We start from the raw sequence: 12185 nt of genomic DNA on the forward strand, positions 1-12185 counted from the left end.
ACTAAAAATAAGCAAAAATTAGCTGGGTGGTGGGGGGCTCTGTAATCCCTGCTACTGGGGAGGCTGAGGCAGGAGAATTGCTTGAACCTGGGAGGCGGAGGTTGCAGTGACCCAAGATGGAGCCAGTGGACTACAGACTGGGCAATAAGAGCAAACTGTCTCAAAAAAAAAAAAAAAAAAAAAAAAAAAAAAAGACATGATTTAAAAATACTTCCCTGAATTTGGCTGATTTTGGACCCAATAGAAATTTATTCACCTCCTGAGTTACATGAGATTAACCATTAAGTACTGTTATCAGTCATCAGAAAAAAGAATCAGAGACAATGTTTAACTGATGACTTCAAAGACACTCTTTGTCAGCTGCATGGTGCCCAAAGCTCATCACTAACACTACTGGACATGGGGCTGACCACCACTCAGAGACAGGAAAGTGTGCTCAGATTTTATGTCTCCTTTTTTTTTTTTTTTTTTTTAGACGGAGTCTCACTCTGTCGCCTAGGCTGGAATGCAGTGGAGCGATCTCGGCTCACTGCAAACTCCACCTCCCAGGTTCACACCATTCTCCTGCCTCAGCCTCCCAACTAGCTGGGACTACAGGGCCCGCCATCACACCCAGCTCATTTTTTGTATTTTTAGTAGAGACAGGGTTTCACCGTGTTAACCAGGATGGTCTCGATCTCCTGACCTCGTGATCCGCCTACCTCAGCCTCCCAAAGTGCTGGGATTACAGGCATGAGCCACCGCGCCCAGCCTTATGTCCCCTTTAAGTAAACACATGACACACTCACCAGTGAGCTTATCTCGAACCCTGTTAATAATCTGAATAGCTTTCTTATTTAGGGCCTCTGGTTTCACCAAACCGTCTCCAACTGGAATACACAAAAGTAGAAATAACAGTAAGAATGGGAGCAATACAACAGGTTCAATGGGTGCCCTGTTTTTCTCAAATATTCACTTTTGTAAGTGTTGAGCAATCCTTCCTCTATGTTCATCTTTGACCTCAGAATATAATGAGAAATTCATGGAACCTTTTCTGCTCAAAGGCAGTTTTGTTGCTTCATCTTGTTGACCCTTCTCAGGGTATAACACAGCTGCTGTTTTCTTAATGAGCTAGTCATTGGTGCAGTTCCTCAGAGGCTGAACTTACTGAAAGAATGAATAGATTCTGGCACTGTGGTCCCCGTTTTCTTATGGGCTGGCTCCCCAAGTTCCACACCGTCCAAAATTTCTATGGGAAAAGAAATCAATTAACAGAAAATTCAAACACCAAAAAGCCACTGTTGGTGTTAGCATCTAATTCTCTACACACTCTATTCCTTTAACGCCTGCCCTGCCTACCCTAAAGGGGAAAAGAGAAGGAAAATTTTATGTTACTCTTTACGTATTTCAAAGTTTTAAGCTGGACACAGCTGTAATCCCAGCTACTCAAGAGGCTGAGGTGGAAGGATCACTTGAGTAGCTGAGTTCAAGACCAGCCTGAGACTCCATTTGCAAAAAAAAAAAAAAAAAAAAAAAATCTATAAAGTTTCATTTTCAAATGTGAGCACAATTATTGAAAAAAATTTGGTGCTTATCAGAATTGAAACATGGATTTTCAGGCAAATTGCATTAACAAATAAACTCATAGGAATAGGAACAGAGGCACAGGTCAAAAAAGCCTCATGACAAATGTGTTTGAACAAAAACTGATAAAGAAAATTAACTTTGGGGTCGGGCTTAGTGGCTCAAGCCTGTAATCCCAGCACTTTGAAGGCTGAGACGGGAGGATCACGAGGTCAGGATCTAGACCATCCTGGCTAACACGGTGAAACCCCATCTCTACTAAAAAAATACAAAAAACTAGCTGGGCGAGGTAGGAGCGATGTTTCTGTAGTCCCAGCTACCGGGAGGCTGAGGCAGGAGAATGTATGTGAACTCGGGAGGCTGAGCTTGCAGTGAGCTGAGATCTGGCCACTGCACTGCCTGGGCGACAGAGTGAGACTCTGTCTCAAAAAAAAAAAAAAAAAAAAAAAAAAAAAAAGGTGTACAAACTTTGAATGTATCACAATAAGGTTGAACAGCTATTCCGCGGGAGGAATTTTCCTATCAACTCTGGGTAGAAAAAGTCCTCAGGTGTTAGGTTCACCCTCCACTGATTATGGCTTTTAGCAGGAGTCTGAAATCAGAATTATGAAGTTTTTGAATGCTGTCCTTGTACATCACAGACCTTCTGAATGAAGGTAGTGATAATTATACTTCTTTTTTATTTTTTGAGATGGAGTTTCACTCTTATTGCCCAGGCTGGAGTGAAATGGCGCAATCTCGGCTCACTGCAACCTCTGCCTCCCGGATTCAAGCGATTCTCCTGCCTCCCGAGTAGCTGAGATTACAGGTATGCGCTACCATGCCTGGCTTATTTTGTATTTTTAGTAGAGATGGGGTTTCTCCATGTTGGTCAAGCTGGTCTCAAACTCTTGACCTCAGCCTGCCTGGGCCTCTCAAAGTACTGGGATTATAGGCGTGAACCACCGCACCCAGGTGATAGTTATACTTCTATTAGTGATCCGTTGGAAGTTTTTTTCTGAGACAGGGTCTTGCTATGTTGCCCAGGCTAGTCTCAAACTCCTGGGCTCAACTGCTCCTCCTGCTGGGCTTACAGGTGTGCACCACAATACCCAGATGGAATTTAACTTTTAAGCTAAACAACCAAATCCACCATCTGGTGCCAGCAGAACTGGCTGTTCTCGTTCCCTTCTGTACGCTACAGGCAGCATATAGTAGCCACCTAAGAATGTGTTAGGGAGGTGGGCCCTGAGAATGAAACCAGTAAGTCTCAGCACACTTCGTTTGAGACCAGCCACCGGTATAAGCTACCCCAGAGACCGTGGGTCCTATGAGCCTGGTGATTCAGGCATTCACAAATCCTGTCACAGTGTCCGTGTATGACATTATAACCCAGTATCCCAGTTTCTTGCCTGAAACACCCTTTTGCTTTCTACTCATCGAGTCCATCCATCCAATAATGATAAATTACCCTTTGGCAGGGCAGGGTGGCTCATGCCTGTAATCCCAGCACTTTGGGAGGCCAATGCAGGCAGATCACTTGAGATCAGGAGTTCGAAACCAGCCTGGCTAACATGGTGAAACCCCATCTCTACTAAAAATTTAAAAAAAATTAGCTGAGCGTGGTGACACACGCCTGTAATCCCAGCTACTTGGGAGACTGAGGCAGGAAAATTGCTTGAACTCGGGAGGTAGAGGTTGAAGTGAGCCGAGATTGCGCCACCATACTCCAGCCTGGGTGACAGAGCAAGACTGTCTCAAGGAAAAAAAAAAAGAAAAATTATCCTTTGTCAGGTGAAGTGATGATTAGATGCCACCAACCCAAGTGCTCTCTTGGCAGCTACGGTTCACAGTGAAGTCCCCTTTCCTGAATCTCCACAGCCTTCTACTCCACACCAAAGCACCCACAGGCTCCACGGCAGAGTGTACTGCTCTCTGATTATTTCACGCAGGTTATGGTCAATTCTGTAATGCTGTTCTGTGCTTCTTCAGGCGACCACTGTACCTCACATTTTCTTTTTGCACCCCTAGACATTATTTGGCTTAGTTTATTAACTAGTTGTAAGTTTTCTGTAAACATTTGTAGAAAATATTTACTTTTTTACACCCCAACAGTAATTCCCAAAGTGTGAACTATGTAGAATGTTGCTAAATGTCATGAAGGAAAAAAGGGGTGGGATGGGGGGCGGGGAAGAGAGGAGGGCTAAACAAAGTTAAACAGTTTCACCCAAAAACAAACCAACCAACCAACCCACAAAAACCCCCTAAAACCAGTAACTTCAATGCTGTGTGTGCTGGAAACTAATACAAATAAAACAAAGTTAAACAGCTTGACTCTAACGCTCCTGAGAGGTTTCCACACACAAAAAGTACTCTGGCTCTCGGAGGGACACAAGTCTTCCTAGACCCCTGCTCTGTGAGTCACGCTCCTAGAAACACTTCCCTGTGGTTCCAGGGCTCCTCCCAGCAACACAAATAAATTTCTGCTGCCTCCATCTTTCCATTTCTGAGCTATTATCAATGCTTGAGGACCAAGGTAATATTGTTAATAATTATTCCAACCCAGACACCATTAGTGAGCTGATATTCAGACATACTTTAAACTGTGTTTTTACAGATAGATTAAAATCAGATAGTTTGATAAAAATCTCGGAGCTTCAGGCACCCACTCCATGTGTGAAACAGTAAATAAAAAACATATTAGCTGCTTGGTGCTCAGTAAATATTTCTAGACCAAGTATTTGAAGTTCGATTAAATGCTTATCCGGTGATAAGCTGGCAGTAATAGCACCTTTGCAAAACTACCATTGTCAAGAATTGCGAGAAAACTAGGTTTACTTCCTTCATATTCAGTAGCCATTACCACTTTGTCTCCTACTGGCAATAACAAAGCCCACCCCATTCTAGAAACACTCTGGACAAGGGGGAGAGCTTCTGTAACATCCTGTGGTATGCACCCACCGACTGAAGCCCACCCCACTATAGAAACACTCTGCACAAGGGGCAGAGCCTTTGCGACCTCCCATGGATGCACCCACCGACTGACTGGCCGGCAGAGTAGGAATCCGTCCTCGTTCGGGATCGCTTGTTGCCTTTGGTATTTGCTAGGGAGAGAAAGAAAGAGTATTGAAACATGCTTCAAATTTTGACTTGAAAGAAACTTGGTTATTTTCTTCCAGTCATAAAAATATAATTGTTCTGGGAGGCCGAGGCAGGAGAATGGCGTAAACCCAGGAGGCGGAGCTTGTAGTGAGCTGAGATCCGGCCACTGCACTCAGCCTGGACGACAGAGCAAGACTCCGTCTCAAAAACAAACAAACAAACAAACAAACAAACTATATATATATATATATATAAAATTGTTTGTAAAGCTACAGCCCCAAAAAGAGAGATGACAGACATATTACTCAGGAATAAGTGGGTGGGTATTAGCATGGGATGTGAAACCCAGGGGGACACTCTATACTGTTGATTTGGACAATGTGATACAGATAATATAAGGTCAAAGTATGACTTAATTTCAATGGATTAGAAGTTCTTTTGGTAAACATCCCCTAAGGTGGCAGAACAAAGGGTAGATGAAGATACTGCTGCCCAAATCATAACTATTTGCATTTCTTATTAAAATTTCAGCTTACTACTCTATATAAAGCCCAGAGAAAAACCACTAGGATACTTGGTTAATACTGAAGAATATTTTAGTATCTAAATTGATAATGGCATTTTCTGTTTTAGTTAATAAAAATACTTGAAGTTCTTTTCCAGGTGTCAGAACTACTCTGTGCAAATGTAATGCAATAGCTCGGCAATGTATCCCAGGCTGCAGGCTTGAAGGGGCATAGGTTTGTAAAATGTTATGTGCTGGATATTGCTAATTTGGGAGGCTGCCAACCTCAGCTTCCACACACTTGATTTTGTTTTTTATTACCTTTATTTTTAAAATTAAATTTATTTTTTTGAGACAAGGTCTCACTCTGTCACCTAGGCTAGAGTGCAGCAGTGACACGATCATAGCTCACTCTGCCTCAACCTCCCAGGCTCAGGTAATCCTCCTGCCTCTGCCTCCCGAGCAGGTAGAACCACTGGCATGTGCCACTGTACCCACCTTAATATGGCTTGGCTGTGTCCCAATCCAAAATCTCATCTTGAACTGTAATCTAAATTGTAATCCCCATGTGTTGGGGGAGGGACCTCATGGGAGGTGATTAGATCATGGGGATGGTTCCTCCATGCTGTTCTCGTGATAGTGACTGAGTTCTCATGAGATCTGGTGGTTTTATAAGGGGCTTTTCCCCCCTTCACTCTGTACTTCTCTCTTCTGCCCCCAAGTGAAGAAGGATGTGTTTGCTTCCCCTCCCATCATGATTGTAAGTTTCCTGAGTTCTTCCCAGCCAAGCGGAACTGTGAGTCAATTAAACCTCTTTCCTTTATAAATCACCTACTCTCAGGCAGTTCTTTATAACAGCGTAAGAACAGACTAATACATGCCTAATTTTTTCAGTTTTTGTAGACACATGTCTTACTACGTTGCCCAGGCTGGTCTCGAACTCTTGGCCTCAAGCAACTCCTCTGCCTTGGCCTCCCAAAATGTTAGGATTACAGGCATAAGCCACCGAGCTCAGCTCCCAGGCACTTGATGATACTCACTGTCCATCAGCCTCCAGTTCAGCAAGGGGTCATAGACAAAGGCTTCCAGCACAGCCATGACACTGTCCTTGTGCTCCCGCAGCACCTCCATCACTGTGTGGCATGTGATTCTGTAGTTGCCATCCAGGCCTGTAACCTAGAAATGGGACAGAGCCACTTACCACATGAGTTACTAACTCTCCACCCAAAGCAAGCTGAGGGGGTCTGTTACCCTCACTTAGGAAGCAGACACAGGCCATATTGATGTATCAGGGTGAGAATGTCTTAGAAGAAGGAATCAGGGTAGGACTGTGATCCACAGGAAACCAGGTCAGAGGTGAAGTGATAAGCCTTTCATAGACAGATCATTTCTAACACAATAGGAAATAACAGAAAACTGCTACAAAAATCACAAAGGCATTATGGGGAACTGATGGGCTCTAACAAGCAAGTGTGTCTTCAGAGAAGGTTGTAACTGTCTTGATCCCATTTCGGAGCAGCTCGTTCCCAATATCCACTCACCTCCATAGCATTGGTCAACATTCTTGTTAGTCTAAATGGAATTTTCTCTGGAAACTTCTCTCGGGTCATAGCAACCTACAGAATAATAAATGGGAAAAGCCAAATCAATGTTTATTTTCTTAACCTGGAGCCAGGTGGAGCAGGTGGCTTTCCTCTGCATCACCTGCAGATTTTAATTAGAGCACAGAAATGAAGCAGCTTGGGTTTAGTGACAGGACTTGTCATAGGGATTTGAAAGACAACTTAAAAAACAAGAAACAACAGAAAAGAAGAGAAAACAAAAAGGGAAAAAGACAAATGTGCATTGTGTCCAGGCCCTTGGGCAACAGGTGGTATGGAGGATGGGGGCCTCCTCCACTCAGAGGGCATGTGAACAGCAGCCCTTGCTCCAAGGGGGTTACAGTCCAACTAAGAGCCCAGATTTCATTTCTTACACTGACTTAACTACAGCCTTGGTAGGGACAGAAGGGGTTAAGAGTAAGGCAGTTTGGGCTTAAGTCTGCCTAAAGTGTCAGAGGCAGGGGAAAAGTGATCACCCGGGAAGATGAGGGTGGGGTTCTAGAACATGTGTTCACCTCAAAGCAGTCCCCAAAGTCAATGTGCAGGATCTTCCCACTCAGACGGTCCAGCATCAGGTTGGATGGGTGTCTGAGAAACAGAAAAGAGATCAGGTAGGATCAACAGAGAGCACGGATGAAAAAAATCAATAAGTACGTGATACCGTAAGCTAGGAGCTGGTAAACAATAGCCCTCAGCCAATCCAGCTCCTCTACCTCCACTTTTCTGCAAGTCCAGTTTTACTGGAACACAGCATGCTCCCTTGTTTAGGCACTGTTGCAGGCTGCTTCCGTGCTACGACAGCAGAGCTGAGTAGTTGTGACAGAGACCAAAGGGCCCACAAAGCCTAAAACAACTTAACTGGTCCTTTACAGAAACAGTTTGCCAACTCCTGCTGAAATGTGGGTGTGTGTGTGAGTCACAGGGTGTCCCACTGTACTGAGATCCTGTGCTCTTCTGAGGTATTTGGTGACCTAATAAGTCATTTCTGGCAGCACTGGCACCTTCTGGTGACAAGACTCTATCATTTTTACTGAGCAGCTGTAACAGGGTCTCGTCTCCTTAAGTCCCTGAGCCAATCCCGGCAACCACCTGGCTTTTATCAACAGATATTCTGCTAGACTTTTAAAAACAAAAATCTACTATTTTTGTGGGATAAAATTATTTTTACTCTCAAATAGTTGCATGAGACATGATTCCAGGAGAAAAACAGTAGACATCAGAGAACCAGTCTTCTTCACATTCTTGTAAGTCCATTTCTGAACATTCCTAAATTACATTTTCAGTCAGTACATTTGGACAAAACTTATTATGCAAAAATATCGAAGAATCTAGTTTGGTTGGTTTCAATTACAGAAATAAAAAGATTTATCTTAGCACAGTGGTGACTGACAAATGTTTATTGAATAAAATCAATATGATTTACTTTTTTTTTTTTTTTTTTTTCAGACAGAGTTTTACTCTGTTGACCAGGATGGAATGCAGTGGTGCAATCACAGCTCACGGCAGCCTTGACCTTCTGGGCTTAAGTGATCCTCCTACCTCAGCTTCCCAAAAAGCTGGGACTACAGGTGCATGCCACCATACTTGGCTAATTATTTCATTATTTGTAGAGATGGGATCTTGCTGTGTTGCCCAGGCTGGTCTCAAATTCCTACGCTCAAGTGATCCTCCCACCTCAGCTTCCCAAAGTGCTGGAATTATACGCACGAGCCTGCCCTGAAATACTGCTGTTAATACCTTAAGCCAAACTAAGGAGAAAGTAGTATCCTTGAACTATGTGGGGCTTTATTGAGATGAGCTCTTGCTATTGCCCGAGTTGGTCTCAAACTCATGGCTCAAGTGATTCTCTTGCCCTGGCCTCCCAGGATGATAGGCATGAGCCACTGCATCCAGCTTGAACTATTTTTCCTTTTCTTTAGTTTGATGCATTCTTCTGATGGCATCACAATCAATAGGGAACTAAGGCTAATGTTGTAAAAGAGACCTTACATACACAATACCAATATTTATTTACCAAAGAGCCATATATTTAATCGGAAAACCAAATGAAACCATTTAGGAAAACTACAATGGGATAAAGAAGACTAAAAAAACCAAATTAAATTACTCACCTATCTCCCAGGCCTAAAATATACCCAACCATTGACATGACCGCTAAAGAACGGGTATAATTGGTTCTTCGGTCAAACCATACCTAGAACACAGGAGTGCATGTGAAGCAAGGCTCTGGAAACTTCAATTTCAACATAATTATACTCTAATAAGCTGTCTTTTGTTTGTTTTCTGAGACCGAGTCTCGCTTTGTCACCTAGGCTGGAAGGCAGTGGTGTTATCTTGGCTCACTGTAAACTCCACCTCCTGGGTTCAAGTGATTCTCATGCCTTAGCCTCCTGAGTAGCTGAGATTACAGGCACCCACCATCACTCCCAGCTAATTTTTGTAGTTTTAGTAGAGACGGAGTTTCACTATGTTGGCCAGACTGGTCTTGAGCTCCTAACCTCAAGTGATCCACTTGCCTCAGCCTCCCAAAGTGGTGGGATTACAGGCCTGAGCCACTGCGCCTGGCCTAATCAGTTGTTTTCTTACAGTCCATTAATAACTGGTAAGAATGTATAACATTACAAAAACCTCATTCACAATTCTAACAATGAACTATGCCTTGGATTAAACTTAATTAGAAATGTGTAAGATTTAAAGATCTGAGTAAATGAAAAATATCAGTTTAAGAATATCCCCTTATGAGTATAAAAATGTAACAGCCTCAAGAAAAAAAATAGATGACAATAGCCCCTGAGAAGGGACTTGTATTAACACCATGGAACTTGAGAAACAGGCAGAAAGAGCAATGAAACAGAAGAAGAGTCCTAGAAAGAAATCCAACGACACGTAATAATTTAGTGTTTGGGCCAGGTGTGGTGGCTCACGCCTGTAATCCCGGTACTTTGGGAGGCTGAGGTGGGTGGATCACCTGAGATCGGGAGTTTGAAACCAGCCTGACCAACATGGTGAAATCCCGTTCCTACTAAAAATACAAAAATTAGCCAGGTGTGGTGGCACAGGCCTGTAATCCCAGCTCCTCAGGAGGCTGAGGCAGGAGAATCACTGAACCTGGGAGGCGGAGGTTGTAGTGAGCCAAAATCGTGCTACTGCATTCCAGCCTGGGCAACAAGAGCGAAACTCTGTCTCAAAAAATAAAAGAAAAAAAAATCAGTGTTCAATAAAAACAAAATCTTCTAAATAGCAGGGAAAGGATGAATTATTTGGCCAACAGTGTTGTCCTGGCTAGTCATCTTTAAAAAAATAAAGTTACACCTTAATCTTAAAATAAATTCCAAACTTAGTTAAGATTTTTTTTTTTTTTTTTGACAGAGTCTTGCTGTATTGCCCAGGCTGGTGTACAATGGCACGATCTTGGCTCACTGCAACCTCTACCTCCCCAGTTCAAGCGATTCTCCTGCCTCAGCCTCCTGAGTAGCTGGGATAACAGGCATGTGCCACCATGCCCAGCTAATTTTTGTGTTTTTAGTAGAGACAGGGTTTCACCATGTTGGTCAGGCTGGTCTCTAACTCCTGACCTTGTGATCCACCCGCCTTGGCGTCCCAAAGTGCTGGGATTACAGGTGTGAACCACCGTGCCTGGCCTTTTTTTTTTTTTTTTTCCAAGAGACAGGGTCTCACTATATTACCCAGGCTGGAGTGTAATGGCTTTTCATAAGTGTGGTCTTTTTTTTTTTTTTTTTTTTTTTGAGACACGGTCTGGCTCTGTCACTCAAGCTGAGTGACAGATTGTGCAGTGGCACAATCTCAGCTCACTGTAACCCCTGCCTCCTGGGCTCAAGTGACCCTCCCGCCACAGCCTCCTAAGTAGCTGGGACAATGGGCAAGCACCATCATACTCGGCTACTTTTTTATTTTTTGTAGAGATGGGGTTTTGCGACACTACCCAGGCTGGTCTCAAATGCCTGAGCTTCAAGCATTCCGCCTGCCCTGGCCTCCCAAAGTGTTGAGAATATAGACATGAGCCACTGCACCCAGTCCATAGGTGTGGTCTTAACGTGCTACAGCCTTGAACTCCTGGGCTCAAGCAATCCTCCTGCCTCAGCCTCCCAAGTAGCTGGGACTACAGGTGTCTACCATAGTGTCTGGTTTGGGTTAGAACTTAAATGTAAAAAAACCCTGTAACTAGTATAAGAAAATATAGGTTAAAAAATAACCTCAAGGTGGAGAGGGCCTTTCTAAATATAAAACCAAAGGAAGAGGCCAGGTGCCATGGCTCATGCCTGTAATCCCAGCACTTTGGGAGCTGAGAAGGGCGGATCACTTGAGGCTAGGAGTTCAAGACCAGCCTGGCCAACATGGTGAAAATACAAAAGAGTGGCCAGGCACGGTGGCTATCGCCTATAATCCCAGCACTTTGGGAGGCTGAGGCGGGTGGATCACGAGGTCAGGAGATCGAGACCATCCTGGCTAACACAGTGAAACCCCATCTGTACTAAAAATACAAAAAAAAAAAAAAAAAAAAGTTAGCCGGGCATGGTGGCACATGCCTGTAATTCCAGCTACTCTGGAGGCTGGGGCAGGAGAATCACTTCAACCTGGGAGACAGAGTATGCAATGAGCCAAGACTGCGCCACTGCACTCCAGCCTGGGTGACAGAGCAAGACCCTGTCTCAAAAAAAAAAAAAAAAAAGAAAAAAAAAACCACACAAACCACACAAAAACAAACCAAAGGAAGAAACTTTAAAGAAAAGGATTAAAAATTTGGTAACTTCTAACTTTTAAAAATGCTTGTACAGTCGTCTCTAAGCATCCATAAAGGATGGGGTCTAGGGCCCCCATCGGATACCAAAATCTGCAATACTCAAGTGCCTTATATAAAATGGTGTAGGCTGGGTGTGGTGGCTCATGCCTCTAATCCCAGCACTTCAGGAGGCCAAGGCAGGAGGATCGCTTGAGCCCAGGAGTTCAAGACCAGGCTGGGTGACACAGTGAGTGAGACTTTTGTCTCTAAAAAAAAAAAATTATTGTTTTGTTTTGAGACAGGGTCTTGTTCTGTCACCCAGGATGGAGTGCAGTGGCATGATATGGCTCACTGCAGCCTCATTCTCCTGGGCTCAAATGATCCTTCCGAGTAGCTGGGCTTACAGGTATGTACCACCATGCCTGGCTAATTTTTTTGTAGAAATGGGGTCTCACAGGCCAGGTGTGGTGGCTCATACCTGTAATCCCAGCACTTTGGGAGGCTAAGGTGGGTGGATCACTTGAAGTCAGGAGTTTGAGACTAGACTGAACATGGTGAAACGCTGTCTCTACTAAGAATACAAAAATTAAACCTACATGGTGATATGTGCCTGTAATCCCAGCTACTTGGGAGGCTGAGGCAGGAGAATCGCTTGAACCCAGGGGGCAGAGGTTGCAGTGAGTTGAGATCTTGC

The 12185-nt window shown here is 43.9% G+C and overlaps 1 protein-coding gene across 4 annotated transcripts in view; it reads right to left on the reverse strand.

Moving 5' to 3' along the window:
- The window catches only part of MTOR (mechanistic target of rapamycin kinase), a 150293-nt gene that overhangs the window by 2305 nt on the left and 135803 nt on the right, over positions 1 to 12185 (reverse strand). For 3 of the 4 annotated variants that reach the window (XM_031664368.1, XM_021935935.2, XM_021935939.2), the window contains 7 exons: positions 8862 to 8944; positions 7266 to 7338; positions 6691 to 6765; positions 6190 to 6325; positions 4581 to 4646; positions 1148 to 1228; positions 789 to 869 (listed from right to left, as the gene is read on the reverse strand). In XM_031664368.1, coding sequence (XP_031520228.1) covers positions 789 to 869; positions 1148 to 1228; positions 4581 to 4646; positions 6190 to 6325; positions 6691 to 6765; positions 7266 to 7338; positions 8862 to 8944 — 595 coding nt within the window. The remainder of the gene's footprint in view (positions 1 to 788; positions 870 to 1147; positions 1229 to 4580; positions 4647 to 6189; positions 6326 to 6690; positions 6766 to 7265; positions 7339 to 8861; positions 8945 to 12185) is intronic. The other variant, XR_004182730.1, reaches the window with a different exon arrangement.

This window comes from Papio anubis, chromosome 1, assembly GCF_008728515.1.
Source record: "Papio anubis isolate 15944 chromosome 1, Panubis1.0, whole genome shotgun sequence".
Classification (NCBI taxonomy): domain Eukaryota; kingdom Metazoa; phylum Chordata; class Mammalia; order Primates; family Cercopithecidae; genus Papio; species Papio anubis.